Consider the following 25,262-nt stretch of genomic DNA (forward strand, 5'->3'; position numbering starts at 1 on the left):
TTACATTTTTGCCTTTCTTCTCATACCTTTTAAAATGTTTTAGATGTTTCAATCTAAGCAGCAAGACAGTTGACATGCCAAGTGCACTAGGGAATTGGGACTTACCAGGGCGCCCGCGGCTACACACGACACGCCGACACTGACACACAGTTTAGTACTCTGGGGAACATGAGAGTGTCGGGGGGGTGGGGGGTGTGTGTGTCAACTGGGTTTTACAACCAGCCTTAATAACTGAGCATGAACACACTGAATGTCTTTTTTATTTTTCACACTACCGCATGATAAACTCCAGAAATCAAGAAACTATTTATCTACTTAACATTTACAGCATTTATCAGACGCCCTTATCCAGAGCAACTTCCAATCAGTAGTTACAGGGACAGTCCCCCTTCCTGGAGACACTCAGGGTTAAGTGTCTTGCTCAGGGACACAATGGTAGTAAGTGGGATTTGATAGGCGAGTGTGTTACCCGCTAGGCTACTACCCTTTCATTTACATTAATTTAAATGTTCAGAAAACTGTATGATAAAACCCGCATTCATTTAGGACCGCCTTCCTAATAAAAACATCCCATGTTACCCTTGCTATACTGGAAATGCTTTTAAGATCTTGCCACAGGGGGAATTCGATGACGTACTTGCAGACATACTTTCGGCGTGGGGAAAAGCCGTCGTACCGGTAGAGGACACTGGGCGAGCGGGGCAGGAGGACCGGGGGCGCCTGGCCGGCGAGGAATGAGGAAGCAATGGACGCGCTGCAACGCAGCGGGGAGTCAGTTCGGGATCTTTGGGAAGGACCGGGGCAGAGGAGAACCGGAAGACGGCGGGTTTCAGGATGGTTCGGGATCTTGGACAGGACGGGAGTAGGTGTTGGGCGGCAGGACGGTAGGGGAGCATGGAATCCCATCTTAACCGATGGGTCAGGTAGGTTCAAGGTCAGGGGCAGGTAGAGGTTGTAGCCAGGAAGTTCCGGTCGGGGTTCCTTTCGTGGTTTCCAGGGGATCAGGCAATTCTCGAAGTCGTGGGCAGGCGAAGGTCGTATTTCAGGGATCACAATTATCTTAGGTCGTGGGTGAGAGAGCTAGCGTCTCTGGCGAGTAAACTCATACAAAGAGCGGGCGTGTCTCCTTGGGGTTACCTCACTTTTATACTTGCCACCGCCCGCTTCCATTTCCTCTTCCGGGTCATCATCCCCCAGGCTGGTGAGGCGCCCTCTAGCGGGCTGGAGGCGCGTTGGCCATGACAGATCTATTTAAAATACCACTCAACCACCACACAAGAAATCTAAGGCTGTATCAGTTTGGTTGTATCAGACTTTATTAAGACATCAAACTGAAAATAAGAACAAAATCCCACTCATTATTTTCTATTTGGTATATTTATCTGAGACATGAGACTAACTAGTAATCCAATAGTAATGTGTGTCTCTGTATCTGTACAGCATGTGACACACCAACTAATAGAAAGAAAACATTTTATTCAATAAATTGATGAGTGTCAGATAATATAATCCCATCACCTGTCAGAACAAACACTAAACTAAAAAAGCCAAAGAACATAAAGCAGGTATTTTATAGACAGCATAAAAATATGTATAAATGTTCCTAAAAGTGATTAAATCACAAAAGAGATCTTCATCGTTTAGAACTATGAATGTATCCAAAAAACTGTAATAACTGTGTAGATCAGTGGCATCTATGGTAAATTATGCATTTTTATCTCCAGTAAAAAGCCTTCAGCAGAATTCAGAATGTGTTGGAAAAGAAATTAAAGAGTTAAAACCCCTTCTGTGTGTCTCCATGCATCTCCATCTGCATTCTCCGCTCCTATGAAGAACAGCAAAATAAAGTCAAGACACACATCCACACCTCCCAACCTGTATCACTGTGCAGCAGAATAGGTTCATATTGATTTTCATGGTCCACCCAGCTACACATGCAACACTTGATGATTTTTATTTAACCAAATAATATTTTGTATTTATTTAAGTTTTTTGTTATACAATGCAATTTTAGTTTCATTTCTTATTAAAAAAACAACAAATTATATTTTGCATAGTCCTTGTAAATAGATTCTGTTTTTAAAAAAGTTGTGAGAAAAGAGTACAGTGAACTTAAAAAATTTTGAGTGAATCATTACATCTTTATAGCATTATATCATCTTCTTTAATCTACACTGTACAGAAATAGTTTGCCTGAGGCTGGACATCTGTAAATAAGTTTAATAACTTACTATGCATGCAGAGGCTGAGCAGCTGCTCCAGAGCTGTTAGACCCTGCATCAGACTCTAGAAAAGCAGAAACAAACAAAAAGCTGTACTGTACTGTACTGTACTGCATTATTATGTACATTATAGTATATTATGTTACATTTAATACACTTTACTCAGTTGTTTACATTATATCTTTTTTTTCTAAAGATGACCAAAGACATTAAATAAAAGTTTTTTAAAAAGACAAATATTCAGTAATGTTTTGAGATGAGTGTAATACTCACGATTGGCCTTCTTGTAACCTGTAAAAAAAGAGAAGAGAAAGTATTTTAGTATTTTACTGATTAGTAGTTTCCCCACATGACACCATGTCTGGTGTAGAAGTTACTGATGTTGTTTGCTGCGTCTCTCACCTGATCTTCTCTTCACAACCATCACAACAACCACAGCGATGAGAACGAGAGCAGCAACCACCAACCCAGCAACGATGATTAGAAGATTATTACCTGCAGCAAAGTTAATACATTTTAATATTAATTTCACATCTTATTCATAAAACATAATATTGTGAAGTCTAATTTGATTTGAAAAACATCACCAATTTCTTAAATGTGTCACTTATTGTTGAATATTTTTGTCATTTTCTTATTGGTTGTAAATGTGTGATTTCTGCTTAGAGGAGCAGGTTGAAATTAAATGACTTATTAGTGGCAGAACTGTAAATACAATTCAAGTCAGATCAACACTGGAGGGATTGAGGGGATCAGTATGGAGAGTATCATTTTTTGTGGTCACTACCATTATTTTTATGATGACATTAAATGATAATAGAATAAATACAGCCATTTCTTTAAATTATTTTACTCTGCACAGTGTGATTCTCTCTAACCAACTTCATTTGTTTTAAAATGTTCAAATACACAATGTTACATCCCTGGACGTATGCTCCCACGTGTTCTGTGTGGCTGGCTGTGTTTTTGTGTCCTGTCTCTAAGGTGGTAATAGCCTAGTGGGTAACACACTCGCCTATGAACCAGAAGACCCAGGTTCAAATCCCACTTACTACCATTGTGTCCCTGAGCAAGACACTTAACCCTAAGTTGCTCCAGGGGGGGGGACTGTCCCTGTAACTACTGATTGTAAGTCGCTCTGGATAAGGGCGTCTGGTAAATGTAAATGTATGTCTCTTTTAGGTTGACTTTGTGGCAGGAGTTGAAGCTCCACCTACCATCTGCCTATTGGTCACCTTCATCTCAATATAAATAGACTTCAGATGGTGTTTGGGAGGTTCCCAGGGACCACGGAGATTTGCAAGGAGCGCAGTTGGGGATCTCATTTGTGTGTCTTGTTGCTTTGTGTGATAGACCCCTTAGTTGTTTGCTTTATGTGCCCTGTTTGTTAACTTTTATGCGTGTATGAGGAAAAATCCCTTCCTTTAAGGCTGTACTGATTTTGGTTAGCTGTGCTGAGTCCACTGTTTTACTGTACATGTTAGCTCACTGGAAAAGACTGTTTGTACGCTTTGTTTGGTTGTGTGTGAACAGTGGACGTCCTCCTCTCCACACCCTTGTCGCGTTTCTTAGACCCCTAGACTTAGGAATGTGACAACAAATCCAAACATAAATGTTTTTTAAAGTTTCTGTATTCAGTATAAATTTCTATCTGCTGCTAGAAGCTCCTGTACCTGCACTGTTGGTCCTGATCTTCTCCTCAGTCAGGATCATGTGGATTGGGTCTCCACTCTTGTGCTCCACCACACAGGTGAACTGGTTCTTCTTTCTCTCATCAGAGGCCGTATTGAGTTCTGCACGTTTCTGGAAGGTTCCATCCTGGTTGGGCAACGTCTCACCAACATCTACATCTTCATGCAGATCCTGTCCATCTTTCTGCCAGCTGATCATCACCTTATCAGGGTAGAAACCTGTAGCGTGACAGACCACTGGAGAGGAGGAGTCTGTCTGCAGCAGAGACACCTGAGGAGGGACTAGAGACAGGAAGAGGTTGAGGTTGAAGTTTATTGTCATATGTACAAAATACAGTGTACAGAGCACAATGAAATTCTTGAAGAGGAGGGGAACAGGGAGAGAAAGAAGAAGAAAGAAAGTGAAGTGATTGTCTTTGTGAAACACTGCAGCACAGCACACGGAGACACAACAAAATGTGTCCTCTGCTTTTAACCACCACCCTTGGTGAGCAGTGGGCACCCATGACAGGCGAGCAGTGTGTGAGGACTATACTTTGCTCAGTGGCACCTCAGTGCGGATCGGGATTCGAACCGGCAACCTTCTGATTACGGGGCCGCTTCCTTCACCGCTAGGCCACAACTGAAACACGACATCTTTATATCAGCAGATCATTCAACAACCTTCAGATATTTAAATATGTTTATGTTTAAATACTTGTAGATAAACTGAAGTGATTGACACTTGTGATACACAGCAGCACAGCACACGGTGCACACTAGGGCTGAACGATATTTCGTTATCGTATCTATATCTAGATATGAAATTTCAAGATATTACTATAGAAAAAAGCAACGATATAGACGATATAGATTTCCCCTCTCCACGCTCGCTCCGCCCTTCACACAAGAACATCAGTTTTACGAGCGGCCTTGAATGCACCGCTAAAGACAGCGCACACACACTACAGACACAGCGCAGAAATGAAAAAGAAAGAAAATGAGTGCGGGAGATAATGCGGCCGGTGGTAGTGCAGAATCTGACTTGGTGCCTAAACATAAATCATCTTCCATTATTTGGAGGTATTTTGGATTCAGAAAAGACGATGTAAACCAGAGTGACGCGTTGTGCAGGTCGTTCTTAACAAAAATTGCGACTAAGCACAACCAACATGTCTCACCACCTGAAACAGCATGGCGTGCTGCATGAAGGGTGCATGACAATGAGAGAAACGCCGGGGACTTCTCATTCGTCCCAAAATAAGTTCAGTAGCGTTACGCCGTACGAGTCGACGTCCACCAGACACAGAGAAGTTACAGACGTTACAACACACCACACTGCAAAAGACCTGGTACCTGTGTACACAGTCTCAAAACGAGCGTTATAAAATACACATTTTAATCAAGTGGCCGTTCCGAAACTTTCTAATGAGCGTAAAATGAGTGTTGAATCCGAGCTCCGTGAAATCGATCATTTCGCCACAACCACGGACCTGTGGACGAGCCGGACAACTGAACCATACATAAGTTTAACAGTCCGTTTTATCACAACAAACTTCCAACTCAAGACCCGCTGTCTGCAGACATCACTCTTCCCCGCGGAGAATACCGGGGATAATATAGCGGAGGAGATGAGCGGTGCGTTAGCAGACTGGAACTTGAAGGAGGACCAACAAGTTTGCGTGACAACTGATAATGCGTCGAACATGATAAAGGCTATGGAGGTGAATGGCTGGACGCGCCTTCAGTGCTTCGGACACAGGCTACACCTGGCAATAGGTACGTTATGTTTATATTTAATAACTTTGAGACAGAGAGGTCTGTCTGTGTGAGTGAGAGAGTGAGTGAGTGAGAGAGAAAGAGAGAGAGAGAAAACAATCTGCATTATTATGTGGTTATTTAGCTGTTGTAATATAATCATGAATTATTTTTGTACATCTATTTTTCCAAGAAAAATAGATGTTTTTTTTTCCAAAAAGTTGGTGTGCCACTTCTCACATAGCTGGAAAAAGGGAGTGGCACTTGAGCAAGTGCAGAAGCACCTCAACCTTGCAGTCCACAAACTCATCACTGAGTGTCAAACTAGATGGGGGTCTAGGGTGCTCATGATTAACAGGATTCTGGAGCAGCAGAAAGCACTCCACAAGGTCTCAGAGGACAGAAACACCTGGCACCTAATTCTTGGATATCAAGATCTGGATGTGCTGGAGTCAGTCAGCAAGGCACTGGGACCACTGCTTGAATTCACGGATGCTCTGTCAGGGGAGGATTACATTAGTGTTTCACACATCAAACCAGTACTCAACCTGTTTAACACAACCATCTTGGCACCAGAGGAGGTCCTCTAAAAGAAAAATTTGGAGTACTTGAACAGCAAGAGAGAGTTACAAAAGAGCTCTTGGATATGGCATCCTTCTTAGATACAAGATACAAGACACAATACATCAGTGTCAACGACGTCCCCATCATCAAAGCCAGACTGGTGTCAGAGATGAAGATGATGGAACACAAGGTAAAAATAATGGTTAGAATGGAGTAAATGAGAAGAGTTCCTTCCATTTAAATGCATTATCTTACATTTTAGGAAATATTTAAGTTTAAATTTAGCTGAATTGTGTTGATCATACAGTAATGATCATTCATATATAAAACTAATTAAATTCTTTTTTTTTTTGTTTGTTCTTTTGTTTTTACTATTTTCTAGCATTCTGTTGAGAGAGAGACCAGAGTGGAAGAAGTTTCAACCCCACCCACCAAAAAGGCTAAGAAGTCGTTGGGAAGTTTCTTCAAAAGATCCACCGCAAAAGATCCACTCACAAAGTCAACTTTCCCCGGCTCAGCAACATGGCAAGAAAATACTTGTGCATGCAGGCCACCAGCTCTCCCTTTTTAGTGCATCAGGCAACATTGTGAGTTGTCAGAGGTCCTGTCTGAAACCAGACATGGTTAACAAGCTAGTGTTCTTGGCAAAGAATCTGTAGAAGTTCTGCTGCCTGTAACTACCTCTCTTTTAGTAGCAAATGCATTTTCTGCATGCAGTTATGTGATCTTTTGAAGAATATAAATGTTGCACTTCAATGCACTTTCAATGTTCAACCAGCTGCTGCATTTGTTATTTATTGTTAAAGCAGAGTTGCAGTAAAATGTTTGATTTGTAATTTATTTTTTTGGTAATGTATGTTAATGTTGATGACTGGCAGTGAGTTCTTAAAAATAAAACTACACTTTCAACATTTTTTTGTATTATGATGTTTTTATAATACAAAAAATATGTAGTCATATTGTGTCGTATTGATATCGAGATATCTGGTATGAAAATCAAGATATGAAATTTTGTCCTTATCGTTCAGCCCTAGTGCACACAGTGAAATGTGTCCTCTGCATTTAATTCCATCACCCTGAGTGAGCAGTGGGCAGCCATGACAAGCGCCTGGGGAGCAGTGTGTGGGGACGGTGCTTTGCTCAGTGGCACCTTGGCGGATCGGGATTTGAACCGGCAACCTTCTGATTAGAACCACTTCCTTAACCGCTAGGCCACCACTGCCCCATTCATGTGTACGTTTTGTCTCTCTGTTTTACTGTGTTGTTAGTAAATGTTATTCTTTACATTATCAGGACTACTGGATGTTTTTTGCTTATTTAATGTGTTTGTAACCATGTTTACAATGCAAATATAAACAACAATAAAATATTTTCTGATTTTAATAATAACATATAAACTGTCTCAGTGTTTGTGTTTCTTGTTGTTCTGTGTGCTGCTGTACCTTTTCTCTCCAAACTGATCTTCCCATAGCGAACATACTTCTTCAGCCAGTCAATACATTCCTTGGTCAGGTAGTTCTTCCTATACTCAGCATCAGCTCCATCCCATTTCTGTTTGGTGATTAAAGCCTGTGGAACTGGAGCTACATAAGATGTGCTCTTCAAATCCAGTGAGATAAAATCTGCTCCATCGTAACCAAACTGTCTGTATCCATCTGTAGCTCCAGTCTCATCATCCCACTTACAGCCGTACATCTGCTGAAAAGTGTGGATTCCTGTAAAGAGAAAAGAAGACAGAGGGGGAGTTTATATCTGTGCCAGTGTGTGATTTTACTGTATTTACTGTATTTTTTAGTGAATTTGCGGGTGTTAGTTTGTTTATACATATTTGTTCTGTCTCAAAAGTAACTGCTTTAAGGAGTTTATTGTTTTATAGTGTAAAAATATGAGTTATTATTACAACTCTCTCTCTACACAAAAGCACTGTATTAAAACCACTTCAACCTGATGTTAATTGGCAGAAAGAGGCATGGCACAATAGAGGTTAAAAGAATGAACAGTTTCTAATTAATTAACACCAGTAAATTACTATTGCAGTTACATGTAAATATTGTATGTAAAAAAGTTACCAATGTTACAGAAAAACCCAAAATAAAATAAAGAAGAAGAAGATAGAGAACGAGAGAGAAAAGGTCTTGGACCAAGCTTCAGAGAGATCAGAAAAAATGTTTCCCCTCCAAAAAGATAAATATGTTCAAAAACAAGATTATAAGATCACAAAAGTTCCTCCGGCTCCGGTTCTGAATAATAAAATGTCTTATTTAACTTCTACCTGTGAACGTCTCGTCAATACATGACACCAACAAACATGAAGAATCCGTTTCTCCTGGTTTCTGCTGCACATGAAGCCCAAATCAGGGTGTGGAGACCAGACCAACCTTCTCACTTCTGTTCTGCTGACCTGAGCTTGTTTTATTTCTAGATTTTGTATTTGCGGGTCTCAAGTCGCACGTTTTTGTTCTGATCAAGTTTCTCGGTTCTCCAGAACTCCATCAGTACAAGATCTCCTCTCTCACTTCTTCTTCTGCTGGAGGAGTGAAGATCTCCTCATGTGTGTGTGTTTGGTGAAGTGTGTGAACCTCGGTACTTTACTGTGTGAGTAACACACACTCCTCTGCCTGTGGAAGTGAAGCTTCAGTGTCGGTTTTCTCCTCGTTTTCTTCAGTTTATGTCAGAGACTCAGCAGCAGAACCGATAAAAACCCGGCGAGCACCAGACCCACATGGTACCAGTTTACACCGCACCTCCACATTTATTTCCTTCCATCCACGCTCACCAGGAACACGAACAGAGTTGATCCTGGTTTTATTCCTCGTTACTCGCTCGTCCTTGTGAAGTTTAGAAGGTTTCTTCACCATTTCTGCACCATGCTGCAGGCGGGACTGTGGACCTGCTGTCCAGGTTTATTCTGCTGCTTGGACAGCGGAGTAAAAATCTGATGACGGAGCGAAGCTGACAGGATCAGCATCTCCACCTTCTTCTTCTCCTTTTTTACCTCCATCCTCCGCTTTTCCTGTGGAACTTGTTCCGAGGAGGCTGCAGAAGGACAAGATCCCACAAGAAGATCCCACAGGACGGACAGGAGACTTGGCTGCATCTCCAGCCGTCACGTTCTGACCTTCAGGTCGAACCAGAGTCCGCGCTGCGGGACGAGTTCCGCCGGTACAGGGTCCGGGTAGAACTTCACCCCGACACGGACTAGAGAGGGAGATACAGCGCGCCGTGACCCCCCAACCGAGGAGCGGAACGCGGTGACGTCACTGCGGCTCGGAGCCACGTCATCGGGCACTCGCTTTATAAAGGCGCTTCAATCGCAGTAAAATGATAATTTCGTGCTGTAAATAATTTCATGTTGTAGATAATTTCGTGTTGTAGATAATTTTGTGTTGTAGATAATTTTGTGTTTTAGATAATTTCATGTTGTAGATAATTTCATGTTGTAGATAATTTCATGTTGTAGATAATTTCGTGTTTTAGATAATTTCATGTTGTAGATCTGGACTCGCACAGACTGATCAGATCCGCGTCTCCTAAATTCCCGCGTCATGTCTGTGTTTTGAAGGATCTTGTGGAACAAGAGAACTTCCAGCCTGTAGGGGGTGTTTGAGGAGGGAAAAGAAACGGGGATTTGAAGTGAAAGAAGAGAAGTAAAAATAAAGAGCAGGAACGTGGTTCTGAATGTTCGTCTGTCTCCCGTGAGATTTATTTAAGACGCCAACAGAACAAATTGGCGACGAGGACCAGCGCTTCACTACGAGCCCACCGGCCTTTCCTCCTCATGATCCCGGGTACGACATGGCGGAGGATTTTCGGTAATAAAATGCTGGTGATAAATGCTGCGGGGACACATGGCCGGACGCGAGGAGACGTGCTGTCTGGCTGCATTGTCTGTGTCCCGAGGGACATCTCTTGTTCTACTCTGGAGAAGGTCGGTGGTCTCCTGCAGAAACTCGAGATCTTGTACAAACGGAGGATGAAATGATTCGTGATCAGCTCGGTGAAGACAGAGAGAAGTTATTTACTGGAGGACGATCTTCCATCGCGACGCGGGTAGAAACGCCGATTAAAAATGAGCCGAGATGTCCCCACTCGCGCCTGTACACGACATTACAGCGTGTCGCTTCCACGTTACCGGAGGCAGAAGAAGCAGAACAACATGCTGCAGACGTGGAGCCACCAAGCATCTAACTACCGACAAAAAATGTCCAGCTTCTTCAGTGAAGTTCATCTTGCTGAAGTTTGCAGATCCCTCAGCAGTGAAGTGAGAGACGTGGTAGTTCCAGAACTTTCTCTGCTCTGTGTGGATCATGTTAAACTTCTGGCTGCAGGTCATGATAAGGTTACCTGAACTGTTCACACTGAAGCCCTGGAGATAACTGTAGATGCTGGAGCTTCTGTATTTATTCTTCCGGAAGTAACGTACAAGCGATATTTTACTGACCGCCAACTCCGCAAGTGAAGCTGGTCACTTGTGCCAAACGTGAGCTGTCGGTAGTCGGCTGTTTTCAAGCCTTCGCTGCCTCAGCTGGACGCAGCAAAAGAGTTTCAGCCTCTTTCTACGTCGCTAAATCCGGATCATCACTGCTGGGCCTCGACCGGATTAAAACTCCGGATTTCAGCATCACGGGAGGAAAAGTGCAAAATGCTGCAGGGGAGAAAGCAAACGCACAACCAGCTACCCGGCAGAAGCCGTCAGTATACGGTGTTGTTCCCGCTCCATCCTGCCAACTTGGGAGTGAAAGGATTCAAACACGAAGTCCAAGTAAATAGCGAAGTTCAACCAGGACGTCAGAAGTGGAGACGTCTACCATCGAGCGTACGTAAAGAAGCGTCAGAGGAGCTTCGGAGGTGACTGCAAGCAGGTTTAATCGAACAAGTGGAATCTTCTGAATGGCCGAGTCCTCTAGTTGTAGTACGAAGACGCAAAGGTGGACTGCGTTTATGTGTGGACCTTCGTGAACCCAATAAGTCCATAATTTATGGATGGATGTCCACTTCCTCATATGGAGGACTTGTTTTCACAGTTAGAAGGTGCTTCACGTTACAGCCAAATGGACTTGAGCTCAGCTTCTCACCAACCACCTTTAGATCCTGAGAGCCGCAAGCTGACTGCTTTTATTACCCATGAGGACGTCTTCCAGTTCACAAGGGTCCATTTTGTCCTCTGCACCATCTGCATTCCAGAAAATGATGCAAACAAAACTGAAAGACCTGCCGGGGGTGCAGAACACCTTGGAGGACATCATAGTGAATGGAGATTCAAAAGAAGAGCATGACAGACACTTACAAGATGTTCTGGAGCACCTTCGGAATGTCGGCCTTCAAATACATTTTGACAAAAGTGCTTTTGGTCAAACATGCATTACATTCCTGGGACGTGTCCTTTCCAGAGAAGGTCCCCGTCCCGGTACAGACCATCTGACTGCCATAGCTGAGGCTCCTGCACCAGGAGATATGGTGGCATTATGATCCTTCCTTGGCTTGACGTCCTGGTTCAGCAAATTCATACCAAATTCTGCTATGCTGGTAGAACCAGAACGGCGACGGCTTAGAACAAACGTTCAGGCTGAATTGTAACGCAGCGAAGACGCTGAGAAAAGCTTCTAGAACCTTAAAACATGGCTCTTACAAAGTCCTGCACTTGGTCTCTATGACCCAGACCTCCCCACTCTCATAGAGACGGGTGCTTCTGACTGTGGATCAGGAGATGTTCTAATTCAAGTTCACGCAGGAAATGCTGAACACGTCGTGGTCCTCACGCACGCTGTCAGCTGCAGAGAGAAGATCCTCCACTACAGAGAAGGAACCTCAGCCTGCGTACGGGCAGTTAAAAATGGCGAAGATACGTGTGGGGCCGCAGGTTCACACCCCGGACTGACCATCAGGTCCTCGCTACTCTTCTCCATACGAACGGCATGAACAGAGCTGGCATGAGGATTGCAGGTTGGTCAGCCAGGCTGATGTGCAGTTCCGCCCTGGAAACAAGAACGTCATGGCGGACGTTCCTCTCACGTGTCCCTCTTCTCACAGACAGCGCTGTCATGGATGTTGAGCAGGACCTGTTTGGAGAAACAGCTGAAGTGTCCCCTCTTCTTGCTGCTTTGCCGCTGGCTGATTTTAGAGTTGAATCGGACCATCTCAGACAAGTCATCAGCTCCAGATGGTCCAAAGTCAGAAAGCTTCTTCCCGATTACCTGCAGCCTTACTTCTTCATTCGTCATGAAATGGCTGTGGAGATGTCACTGGTCTTCAGAGGTTCATGCCTGGTGGTTCCCAGATCTCTTAGAGAGCGCCTTGTACAGTTAGTGCATGAAGGGACCAGGACGTTGTCCACCTCAGGGAGCTGTACTGGTGGCCACGCATGGATGACTTAGTCCACACAGTCCTGTCATCGTGCTCGACCTGCCAGGCCTGTGTCCCTGCCCCATAGCAGCCTGTGGAACTCCCAGGGGGGTCATTTCTGCACATAGTTATGGACACTGTGGGCCCATTCGAACCGGGTACCCATGACTGCCGGTTTTAGGCCGTTACTCCTGCTGATTATTTCAGTAAATGGTCTGAGGTGGAGTTTACAGCAGCGGAAACAACAACTGCTGTCATTACTTTTCTGTCTTCTGTTTCTGCACGTGAGGGTGACCCTTGCGCCATCACAATAATGGACCAGAGTTCACTTCTCGTGCTGTCACTGAATTTCTGAGGGAACGGAACATCAAACACATTCTAACAAGCATCTATCACCCTCAGTCAAACGCTAGTTAGTTAGTTAGTTAGTTAGTTAGTGGGGGTAAATGTGGTAGAGAGGAGGAGAGGACCAGCGGTACCGGCCGAGAACTTTAATCTCCTTCTTTTCCTGGAGACCGGGGGGAACTAACCACATTTTAATGTTGTGTTTCTTGTGATTTATAAATTGCTGTGTTTAATATTAACTTTGAGCTGCACAAAATTTGACATGATCATAAGACTGTGATATTTTGGGAGTTGAATTTACTATTTTTATGCATATTATTTATATTCCTGGCAGCTTACAGTATGTATTAGTTCTCGGATAAAGACTATAATCTGTGGCAATTTAAAATTAAAGTGTCTCTTTCTTTTCTGTAAAACATGTTTTCTTGGTGCATTTTATTTCTCCGGATCTGCCCAGCGTTGTTAAATAAAAGGTGTTGGTTAGTGGCACCAGTTTATATCGGCGAGGTCCTCGTTACTGAGCGCACTTACACGTTAGGGATGAACGATATGGACAAAATTTCATATCTCGATTTTCATGCAAGATATCTCGATATTGATACGATACGATATGACTACGGGTTCGGTGAAAACCAAGCAAATAACAAATGCAGCAGCTGGTGGAACATTGAAAGTGCATTGAAGTGCAACATTTATATTCTTCAAAAGATCACAGAACTGTATGCAGAAAATGCATTTGCTACTAACAGAGAGGTAGTTACAGGCAGCACAGTCTACTAACGCACCGCTCATCTCCTCCGCTATATTATCCCCGGTATTCTCCGCGGGGAAGAGTGATGTCTGCAGACAGCGGGTCTTGAGTTGGAAGTTTGTTGTGATAAAACGGACTGTTAAACTTATGTATGGTTCAGTTGTCCGGCTCGTCCACAGGTCCGTGGTTGTGGCGAATTGATCGATTTCACGGAGCTCGGATTCAACACTCATTTTACGCTCATTAGAAAGTTTCGGAATGGCCACTTGATTAAAATGTGTATTTTATAACGCTCGTTTTGAGACTGTGTACACAGGTACCGGGTCTTTTGCAGTGTGGTGTGTTATAGCGTCTGTAACTTCTCTGTGTCTGGTGGACGTCACTCGTACGGCGTAACGCTACTGAACTTATTTTGGGACGACTGAGAAGTCCCCGGCGTTTCTCTCATTGTCATGCACCCTTCATGCAGCACGCCATGCTGTTTCAGGTGGTGAGACATGTTGGTTGTGCTTAGTCGCAATTTTTGTTAAGAACGACCTGCACAACGCGTCACTCTGGTTTACATCGTCTTTTCTGAATCCAAAATACCTCCAAATAATGGAAGATGATTTATGTTTTGGCACCAAGTCAGATTCTGCACTACCACCGGCCGCATTATCTCCCGCACTCATTTTATCTATTCGTCTATATCGTTGCTTTTTTTGATAGTAATATCTTGAAAGTTCATATCGAGATATAGATACGATAACGAAATATCGTTCAGCCCTATTACACCTAGAAAATAACGGGGTTCGTCCCAAGTTTGGTCTGAAAGCGGCTTAAAGAGGAGGTGCAGGTGAACTACAGCAAACACACACACACATTTCTCTCCCACTTCCACACCCACCATTGATCGGCCACACCCCCTGTCCTGTTGGTGGAGGGTGGAGTGTAGATGTGTGTGAGGTAGAAGCTGTGTCGGGTTTTCTTGCTGTTTGACCTGTAGGGGGCGCTTCACATAACTGTTTGTGGCTCCATATTTATAAGGAGTGAAGAGCTCAGTGTTTCTAGTCTCTGCTGCTGCTTCTCTCATCTCTTCTCAGGGCTGAAGATGTGGAGAATGTCACAGTTACAAGGTCCATGTGGGTCTGATACAGGAACTGAGCAGCATCTTCTTCTCCCTGCTGCTTATCTCCAGGTATTTTAGCTCCATTATAGAAGTAGAATCCGTCACCATCTACAACGTTCAGGCTGAAGACGTCCTGCTGTGTCTGGAGTATTCAGCAGTAAAACCAGCGCTGTGCTGCTACTGAACTTCACGCTCAGCTGCTCCACGGGACGTGGGAACCATTTCTGTTTCTTTACTCTCCCACCTTTACAGCAGCGCTGGAACTTTATTCTCCAGCCACCGAATCCTGGTCCTGATTTACATTTACAGCATTTATCAGACGCCCTTATCCAGAGCGACTTACAATCAGTAGTTACAGGGACAGTCCCCCCCCGGAGCAACTTAGGGTTAAGTGTCTTGCTCAGGGACACAATGGTACTAAGCAGGACTTGAACCCGGGTCTTCTTGTTCATAGGCGAGTGTGTTACCCCTAGGCTACTACCACCCCACCCCTTACTTTTTAAATGGTGACTTATTACTATGAGCCACCAGTTGCATTTATCTAATAAAAATGGCTGCGGTTCCGACAGTAACTTCTGGTGAATTTCACCTCCTCAAGCATCTCCAGACAGTAACTGAGTCACTTGATGAAGCTGAAGAAAACGCTAAAAATCTTCATTTCTAAAAGTAAAAGTGAAGTGATTGTCACATGTGATACACAGCAGCACAGCACACAGTGAAATTTGTCCTCTGCATTTAACCCATCACCCTGAGTGAGCAGTGGGCAGCCATGACAGGCGCCCGGGGAGCAGTGTGTGGGGACGGTGCTTTGCGCAGTGGCACCTTGGCAGATTGGGATTCGAACCGGCAACCTTCTGATTACGGGGCTGCTTCCTTAACCGCTAGGCCACCACTGCCACCAATTTCTTCACATTATTCAGTAAATAAAAATGCTGAGTTTTATGTAACTTTCAGTTCAGTTTGTCTGGTAATTTGTATTTTACTCAGACCAAGCGCTGAGTCTTCAGAGAGTCGATTCACCTTCTTCTCCCATCATCTCTCAAATCTTCTGATGTTACTTTCAGAGAAATCAAGAAATTGTGCTGCTTATTTCTTGGTTCTTCTCCCTTTTCTCTGTGTCATGGTGGGAATAATTATTCTGTTGCCAAGTGTGTGATTTAATAATGTGTAAATGTTTACTGCAACTCCTTGAAATATTTCAAGGAATTTGAAGACACAATAATTTGAAGAATTATTATAAAATAATAATTCACAAATGTCATACATTTACTTCCTGGGTGGGACGTAAATGTGAACGTAAATGGAAGTGCGTATGGAAACCAGGTGGACTGAGCGTCCTGCTTTAAAACCTTCAGCCTTAATAAGAAGTATAAACTGGAAAATGATTGCAGGGTCACGGCCTTCATCAGTTCAGATGTTGCTTCAGAGTCTCAACATCAGAGTTTTCTGTTTTCTGTGACATGAAGGTCGGTGGAGAAGATCAGGGGAAACTGACGAAGAATCTTTAAAAGACGAAGACCTCAAGAATAGTTTTGAAGAATAAAGAAGATCAAACATCTGATAGAAAAGACTCAGGACTTGACCGCATCAGCCACAGCAAATCAAACAAAATAAACGTTCTGAATCTTTTCTTGTCAGCTGACAAAAACCCAGTTTCCCTACATTAATAAGGTAATAACTTTTATATTCAGTTGTATTTCTCTTATTTTAAATGGTCAGAACAACAGTTAGAAAACTGATTTGTAAGAGTTTCGTTTTTTTTATCTTGTCTTGTATCATGAAACTTTGATAAACTAAAAATGACTGCATTCGAACTATATTTAGTTTAAATACGAGATTTAACTAATAACCAAGCAATTTATTATTTAAAAACCAGGATTAGATTTTTACTCACCGCCTGACTGGTTAAAACGCTGCATTGCTGTAACCAGATTGGCTTTGAATACGGCTTCAATTCCCTGAGAAATCTGTGTTTCACTGGTCCAGTAATCTGGTCCTTCATTATTCTTGATCCAGTCCACCTTGGGAATCGCTTGCCTGATGTTACTGTCATAATACAGAAACTGTTGTCCATCCACCAGGCCGACATCAGTGAATTCTGGGAAATTAATTCCCCGCGTCACTCCAGTGTAGAAATAGTGCAGGGAATGAGAACCTGTAAATAAATATTAAACACAAGAAAATTAATTAATAAAAATAGATTAAATATAGCTCACTCAAATAGACTTTAAAGTGGATGAATCTAACAACTGAATAAAATTCATGATATTAAAACGCAAGACGATACTATAAAATTTCTAGTAAAAAGTCGGGATAAAATGTTGTTTGTACTGCGTACCTCCAGAAACAAGATGAACGCTGATTATGAAAAGCAGAGCTGCAGCCTTCATGTTGGAGTTTATTCCAGCAGCGAGATGAACCCGGACAGGAATTTAAGTGACTTGATTCCCCGCCGTCCGGAGTTTTTATATCTGAGAATCTGAACCAATAGAATCGCGCAGCAGGTCTGACGTCACTTAAAACCAGGAAGAACAGCAGAGTCTGGGGTTTAGTCTCGAAACTGAAAGCAACGTCCTGAAAAAAACTGGTCACTTCCAAACACTTTATAACATGATATTTTATACTCTGTATTGTTGTCCATTTTGTGTATTTTGTTAAACCCAATTAATGCAACAAATTAACTTGTAAAACTTAATTCCGGTTTGAATTAAGGGGGTCATGGATCAAGACAAGATAAGATAAGATAAGAGAAACCTTTATTAGTCCCACAAGTGGGAAATTGCACTTGTCACGGCAGTAAGTGGACAGAAGCAGAAGGTAATAGCAGCAAAAACAGAGGTAATAGCATCACAAAAAATAAGATAAATATGTATCTGTATATATGTACAAATTTACAATTTAAACAGTTAATAATTTAACAGAATGTGCCAAAGTGTGTGTGTTTGTCTGTGTATGTGTATGTGTGGTCAGCTGTTAGGTCTTTGTTATAGAGTCTGACAGCGGTTGGAAGAAAAGACCTTCTGAACCTCTCCTTCCCACATCGTGGGTGCAGTAGCCTGCCACTGAAGGAGCTGCTCAGTGCTGTCAGAGTTTCCTGCATGGGGTGGGAGATGTTGTCCAACAGGGATGACAGCTTAGCCACCATTCTCCTGTCACTCACCACCTCCACTGGGTCCAGGGGGCATCCTAGAACAGAGCTGGCCTTCCGGATCAGCCTGTTCGGCCTCTTCTTGTCCCCAGAGGAGATGCTGCTACCCCAGCAGACCACACCGTGAAAGATGGCTGATGCCACTACAGAGTACTCCAAAAGACCTGAGCCTCCGCAGCAGGTACAGCCTTGTGTGGCACATAATAAACAATATCTTAAAATATCTTGATAATCTGTTGTTGGAGGAATAATTTATGTCAGAAATGATCTTACATTATTCTGCCATTATTCTGGTTGTTTTACTTTTAATTCCTGTTGTAACCTACATTAATTTACAGGATACACACACACACACACACATACACACTCACTGATTACTGTACTGAATTCACTGCATCTAAAATATATTATTATTTTATTTATGCATGTTGTTTGAATTTGCATGTTGTTAATGAGTTGGTGGGATGTTCCTTTTCTAATTGTGCCTCATACTGTGAACTATGCATAAACTTGTCTGAAAGTTGCTTCATGGCAACTGGACTTTCTTTCTTTAAGGTAGAGACGTTATATTCTGTATCCACAAAACTTTGTCAGTCTGAGGGAAGTTGGCTTGTGCCCACAAATTTATCCTCCAGGTTGGTTTCACCTCAATAACCGCATTGAATAGACTTGTTACGTGGAACAAAGGCAGGAGGATGGGTAGATGTGTCAGCCCCACCCAACCTGGTGAACGTGTGAATTGGGCCTGATTTTCCCGGGAATGGAAGAAAGGGCAGTGAAATAAGTTGGAGATAAGTTGTGTCTGAGGCCTCCACCTCTGTTGAGTGAGGGTTTGTTGATTTGCACATGCAAAGCTTCCCTCACTCCCCTCTCAAACCACCCATCTTCTCTGTCCAGGTTGTTCTGTGGTCCTTTTCTTGAAGAAGGATTCTGTCTTGTTAAAGGCCCACTTGGGATATTCACAGGTTTTAAGGGCCGTCTTCAGATGCCTGTCTTCCTTAGTTCTGGCTTCTGTGGTGGGGGGAATGTTCTCTGCTCTTTGGTACAGATTGATAAAGTTCTGTGGATGCAGAATGAAACTTCTCTACCTTAAAGAAAGAAAGTCCAGTTGCCACGACTCAACTTGCCGACAAATTCACCTGGATGACTGAGAATCTTCACAGATCTGCATAAACTTGTAATCTCTTTTTGTATACATGTTAACATCATTACTAAATGAGAGCAACATCTATATCTGTGGTCTCCAGGTTGGTGAGCAAGCAGGTTTTTTATGATAGTCTTGAGGTCAGATTTTTAATTCAGTTTTACTTCTTCTTTGGTCAAGATTACATTGATAGTAAATAAGAGTAGGAACAGTAGGAAGGTAATAATGTTGGGCCTATAAGTTTATTTATACTCAGTGATATTGAAATGCGCATTACACAAATTTCAGAACAAAGGCAACTCAGCACTAGATAAAAGTGTAACTAAGGATAAGGATAAGCACTTTTCTATATAAAGTGTAGCTGGTTCGAGCTGTATATAGTATAGCAGGTAAAAGCCATTTTCCCTTCTCCAGCTTCCATTCTCCATCATCACACACATCCATCCTGGTCAACTTACTCCAGCCACCTGTTCCCTCTGTTCTTTACAGTGGCAGTGCTCCCCGGGCGCCTGTCGCGGCAGCCCACTGCTCACCAATCAGAGGACACATTTGGGGCAGTGGTGGCCTAGCGGTTAAGGAAGCGGCCCTGTAATCAGAAGGTTACTGAGCAAAGCACCTTCCCCACACACTGCTCATGGCTGCCCACTGCTCACTCAGGGTGATGGGTTAAATGCAGAGGCCAAATTTCACTGTGTGCATTGTGTGCTGTGCTGCTGTGTATGACATGTGACAATCACTTCACTTCACTTACTGGGGTTCGAGTGGAAATATTCTGTTGCCACCTTGTGGTAATGCTGTGAAATTGCAGCACAGTGAAGACAGTAAATTCTACTGTGTGCTTGGTAAAGAAAAATAACTGTCAACTTCTCAGATTTACTTTCACATCAGGTATAATGTACCGTACACCACACCTCAGAACAAACTGGAATTTACATTTAAGGCATTTGGCAGAGGCCTGTGGAAGGAAATTTAGTAGGCCCAGACACTCCACGTAATTTATCAGGCCCAGACACTCCACGTGTTTCACCTTTGGTCATGGAACAGCCAGAAAACTACTGTATCTCACTTTAAACCTTGGTGATGTACAAGGTTAAGCCGTTTTCCAAACAAGCATCCTTGTCCAGGCACCGATGACGAAGCTGGCGTGATCCTGTCTTCCAAACCTTCATTACATAATGGTATAAATATGCTTGTGAACTTACTAACGGGGGGAGTTCTTCTTGCGAGTTCCCCCCATGGCCATGGTAAAATAAACTTGGATAATCAATTCAGTTGACTTCCTTTATTGCAGCTCCCCAGACAGGAAATTTCCCACCAAGATCCATCTCCAAATCCTCATTTTAGAGTTTCAGAGTGACTGGGGCTGCGGTCAGCGTCCTTGGCCGATTCCGCAGGGAGTTTCCTTTTTTGTCGTCTGGTGACACGAGTCTGGTGAGCTAAAATATTCCACCTCTCAAACATTTATTTAAAACTGTAGAATGGATTAAGAAATCCAAAACCAAAATGATAAGTTGCATATTTGCTTTATTCTGTTGTCGGCTGAATTGATCCAAGTGAGCGGGTGTCACTTTTCCCATTTGAAACCAGTACCCTGGCACTGGGGGGCAAGAACAAGTTTAAAGTCCTGTGATCTTAAGTATAGGTGTGAGATAAGACCGGATTTTCCGTGAATCGAGACCACCACGGATTGTGGGATAATAGAGGTTAAAGTCCTCTGAGTAAAACGATCTTGGAGATCGAGTGTGAAATGAGTGTGAGCTTTTTTTAACAAGATCAAAAACCACCCAAGTATGAGTTAAATAAGGCAAGACCAATGTAAACAAATAAAAATGGGAAAAGTGACACTCCTACTAGTTCTGAAAAAATGGTAGTTTATGTGTATGAGAGGGTAGATCTCCTTCTCTCTCTCTGGTGTCTGAGCGTGTTAGTGCAGATGTGCGCATGTAAGAGCGCAGAATTCGCATCCGCAGACATCATCAGTTCTGAAACTAACTTAATGATACAAATGAAACAAAAATATGGTGGTGATGTGTGTAATCACCTGGTGGACTGGCATGAAAATTACGGTTTTCCTGCACGTCTCTTAGTCAAACTCAGCTAAAAAAGCTGAAGGAGGGGTATACTCGTCATTCTGCTCAACCCTGCACTGTCAGCTCTCGCCTGCTGACCCTCCAGCCTCTGTGTGTGTGTGTGTGTGTGTGTATGTGTGAGCGTTTGCACGCATTGACAGACCTTATCTCTCTATCTCTCTCTGGTGTGTGTGTGTGGGGGTGCGCCTCTCTCTCCCTCGTTTTGCTTTACCGTCTGGGCATCAGCACAGCGATTTACAGCGGGTTTCTACTTTATTCAGATTTAAAGGGAATGTGGGAAAATATTTTTCATTTACATTTTGTGGATTTTGTTTGTTTTTTCTTTCTGAGAGTTTTAAAATTAAGTTTGTGGAAAGCTGGGAAAATGAATTTTGTACCGTTGTATGTGCACTTTGGGTTCTTTTTTCTGGGTTTTGTTTTATTTTATTTAAGAAGGTGAGATTTCCCAATGGCTGCACTGTTTGCCTCTGCTCCTGTGTCATTGAATCCCCTTTTGCAGAACTCTTGGGCCTGCAGGCCGACCGGAATCTGAAGCTCCACCCTTCTGCCCTAAAAAAATCCTCATGACCCCTGCTGGAGCAACCGCTACAGGAACAACAGATACCACCACAGCACGATGACGTCACTGCTTCAACTCCACAGGAGAAATCTCCATCAGAGCAGCTGACCTATTCTCTCCTCCCAAGACTCGTTCAGGCGCCACTTACGAGTTGGATGCCTCACCATCATCTAGACAATCAGGACCCTCAACTTCAACCCTCCCCATGGACGACTGAAGATCTTCTGAACTCTTCTAAGCACCTCCCAAATGCAGATCGTGGGGGTGCAGCCCTGTCCAGAGCCGTGAATGATTTCATCAGAGAATTCACACCGACATCCACCGTAATGGCTCGAGTCCTGCTACAGACCCTGGGCAGATGCTTCAGTGCATCTCACTGACGTTCTGCGCCACGCCCAGGCCAGACAGGTTGAAGCAAGGGTCAAGGAAGACGAAGGAAGGAAGGAAGGCCAAAGCGGACATTGGGCGAGAGAATGCCCCGACAAACACAGAAGAGGATCTGCCGTTTCCAGTGGTGAGAGACATGGACACAGAGGAGGACACGTCCACCACGGACATCCCCAAATGGACTGTAAAGGTGGAGCTCCAGACGAAGGCGCGGCTGCAGTTTCAAATAAGGTCCTGCACACCTACACTGACCAACACTGACCTACACTGACACTCATGCTGAATACGAAGACATGCACACAATCCACACTCGCCCCAAACACACTGATACACACAGACACTCCCTGCACATTCCACACATCCTGCTCCCTCTGAGAAGTCATTTTTTTCTTTTTTCATTGTTGATTCTAGTGCAGCCTTGTAAAAAAAAAAAAAATAATAAAAAAGCCTTCACATTTATATTGTACTGGGGTTTTTATTTTATTGTGTTGCCCCAGCCACAGCATTTTGATGACCAATATGACCCTGTATTATTTTCATGATTTAAATGATTGACCATTGAGATGACGATATTGTTCTGGTTATGACTGACAAGTTTCACTGGTAAAAATTATGTTGTGACACAACTGACTGGACAGATTTTTTTGGTTTTTTTGTTTTGTTTTATGTCTAAGTTCTGTTTATTTACAGCTCTCTTTGTTTATTTTTGGAAGTATTATTGTCTCAGTTTTGGTTTGCATTCCGGTTCTATTTTGCCACCAAATCTGTTACATTTCTAGGTCACATTATTAGTGACCTAGAACATTATTAGTTATATTATAAGACAAGGACCTGTCATCCAAACACCTCACATCCATTACTGTTAAACAGTTGTTGTCATTTATTGGCTTTTGTTCCTACTGTAGGATGTTTGTTCCAAACTTTTTCGAATTCTGCAAGCATTTAACTGCCCTCACTCATTCTAAATCAATGTCTTCTCAGGTACTGTGGAACCCTGATGCAGAGAAGACCCTCTTAGCTTTAAACAGGCCCTGCAATCCCCACCCACATTAGGCTTGACCGAGCGCTCCATAAATATGGCCATATGACCTCTGTTCTCCTACAACCACATGGTGATTCGCAGCGTCTTGTAGCTTGCATTCTTTTATTTATTTATTTATTTGTTTGTTTATTTTTGGGAGGGGCAACTTGTTTTTAAGTAAAGATGATACACAGGTTTTTGATGCAATTTGGATGTTACTTTAATAATTTTTAAAATATTTTTTTGTGTTATTATGTAATTATGTACTACTCACCTTACGTACACATCATATAAATGTTTGTGCCTATAGTAGTGATCATTAATCAACTAAAAAAAAAAAAAGTGTGGAAGGAAATTTATCAGGCCCAGACACTCCACGTGTTTCACCTTTGGTCATGGAACAGCCAGAAAACAACTGTATCTCAATTTAAACCTTGGTGATGTACAAGGTTAAGATGTTTTCCAAACAAGCATCCTTGTCCAAGCGCCGATGACGAAGCTGGCGTGATCCTGTCTTCCAAACCTTCATTACATAATGGTATAAATATGCTTGTGAACTTACTAACGATGGGAGTTCTTCTTGCGAGTTCCCCCCATGGCCATGGTAAAATAAACTTGGATAATCAATTCAGTTGACTTCCCTTATTGCAGCTCCCCAGACGGGAAATTTCCCACCACACGCCCTTATTCAGAGCGACTTACAACGTGCTTCCATGTTACCATCGATGAAGTGATCAATTCTGGTTCACTAGGACCCCCAACTATGAATACAACCTTTTAATTCACTCTGTTGTAGTTTCTATACATAAGTCTGTCAATAAGAAGGTTACAAGTTAATCTAAATATTCTCTAAAGAGGAAGGTCTTGAGCTTCCATTTGAATAATTTGAATAATAATTTGAAAATGAAATTTTTCCTCAAAAGTCTACATCTGGGGTAACCAACCCTGGTCCCCTCGGGAGTGCTGAATGAAGATAAACACAAAAATGTGCAAGACAAGGGCCCTCCAGGACCAGGACTAACAGTCTCTTCATGATGGGTGTGGGTGACAGCTTCAGATCTCGGACTGTCAAAGAACAAATGACAGCAGCCGCACTGCATGTATAATCTGGAAATCCAAGCACTGTTTTCAGTTCCCTCAGGAAGTGAATTTAATCATTCAACCCATCAAGGACCATAATTCTGACATAAATCAATCTGGCTCATTCTGAAACGTCCTCTTCTATTTACCACAAAGCAACCATTTGATTTACAACCACTGATTTGCTAAATTTGAACTACACAAGTATTAGTAATCGTACTTCTAGTAATTAGTAATTTAGTAATAGTTTGTACTTTGAGAACTAAGTACGTACTTACATCCCGTAAAAACCCTAAGTCGACTGTCATAACTGTGGGATCTCAGCTCGTCTCTGCTGTTGTCTATGTGCATCAGTTTAATAGTTTTCTATCTGCCCCTACTGATGAATGTGTGTTTTGTATTTGTTCAGATCAGTTCGAGTTTCAGGAGTGTTCAGATGTAAAACTTGCGCCGGTCTTTACTCCAGAAGGTTACCGGCAACCTTCTGATTACGGGTCCAAGCGGTTAAAGAATCCCGATCCGCCAAGGTGCCACTGAGGTGCCACGGAGCAAAGCACCGTCCCCACACACTGCTCCCCGGGCGCCTGTCATGGCTGCCCACTGCTCACTCAGGGTGATGGGTTAAATGCAGAGGGCAAATTTCACTGTGTGCATCGTGTGCTGTGCTGCTGTGTATCACATGTGACAATCACTTCACTTTTTTTACTCTGAGTTCAAGGTGGATGAATTTCTGCTTAAAATGATCTAGACGCTTGTACAAACGTTCGTTGTAACTGTTCATTAGCCATATTGAGGAATGATCACACAGTTTTATTTGTCACACTTTTATTATTTTAATCTCAACACCAGAACTGAATCAGAACTGCGCCCTTTTTTTGGTCATGCACAGACATGGGGTACAGTGCCCAAATAAGTCCTGACAGAAAACTCAAAATATCTGTCTCATAAAAAACAACCCAGAGTCCGTACAGGGAATCCAATCTCAATGCCAGAGTAAATCAACTCACAATACAATGCAATACAATGTTAACAAACTCAAGCACAATGCATAACACAACTTGAAAAAAGTTCAA

At 42.9% G+C, this 25,262-nt stretch overlaps 1 protein-coding gene across 1 annotated transcript; it reads right to left on the bottom strand.

Annotated features, from left to right (window-relative positions):
• Positions 1–1,298: 1,298 nt before the first annotated feature.
• Positions 1,299–17,232, bottom strand: LOC114770111 (H-2 class I histocompatibility antigen, Q9 alpha chain-like). Its single transcript, XM_028963763.1, has 8 exons — positions 17,099–17,232; positions 16,655–16,915; positions 7,657–7,929; positions 3,896–4,195; positions 2,625–2,717; positions 2,496–2,513; positions 2,232–2,286; positions 1,299–1,825 (listed from the first exon to the last, which is right to left on the bottom strand). Coding segments are annotated over exons 1-8 (1,053 nt in total). The 5' UTR covers positions 17,151–17,232; the 3' UTR covers positions 1,299–1,824.
• Between the last annotated feature and the right edge of the window lie 8,030 nt (positions 17,233–25,262).

Source organism: Denticeps clupeoides, chromosome 20 (assembly GCF_900700375.1).
Source record: "Denticeps clupeoides chromosome 20, fDenClu1.1, whole genome shotgun sequence".
In the NCBI taxonomy this organism is placed as follows: domain Eukaryota; kingdom Metazoa; phylum Chordata; class Actinopteri; order Clupeiformes; family Denticipitidae; genus Denticeps; species Denticeps clupeoides.

Bases quoted from the DNA above. Each gene is read 5' to 3' on its own strand.
- LOC114770111 (XM_028963763.1), bottom strand. From the start codon at position 17,150: ATGAAGGCTGCAGCTCTGCTTTTCATAATCAGCGTTCATCTTGTTTCT. The intron at 4,196-7,656 runs GTACAGCAGCAC...TCCTGTCTCTAG, and splicing joins GATCAGTTTGGAGAGAAAAG to TCCCTCCTCAGGTGTCTCTG. The intron at 2,718-3,895 runs GTACAGGAGCTT...ACTTTGCTGCAG, and splicing joins GATCAGGACCAACAGTGCAG to GTAATAATCTTCTAATCATC.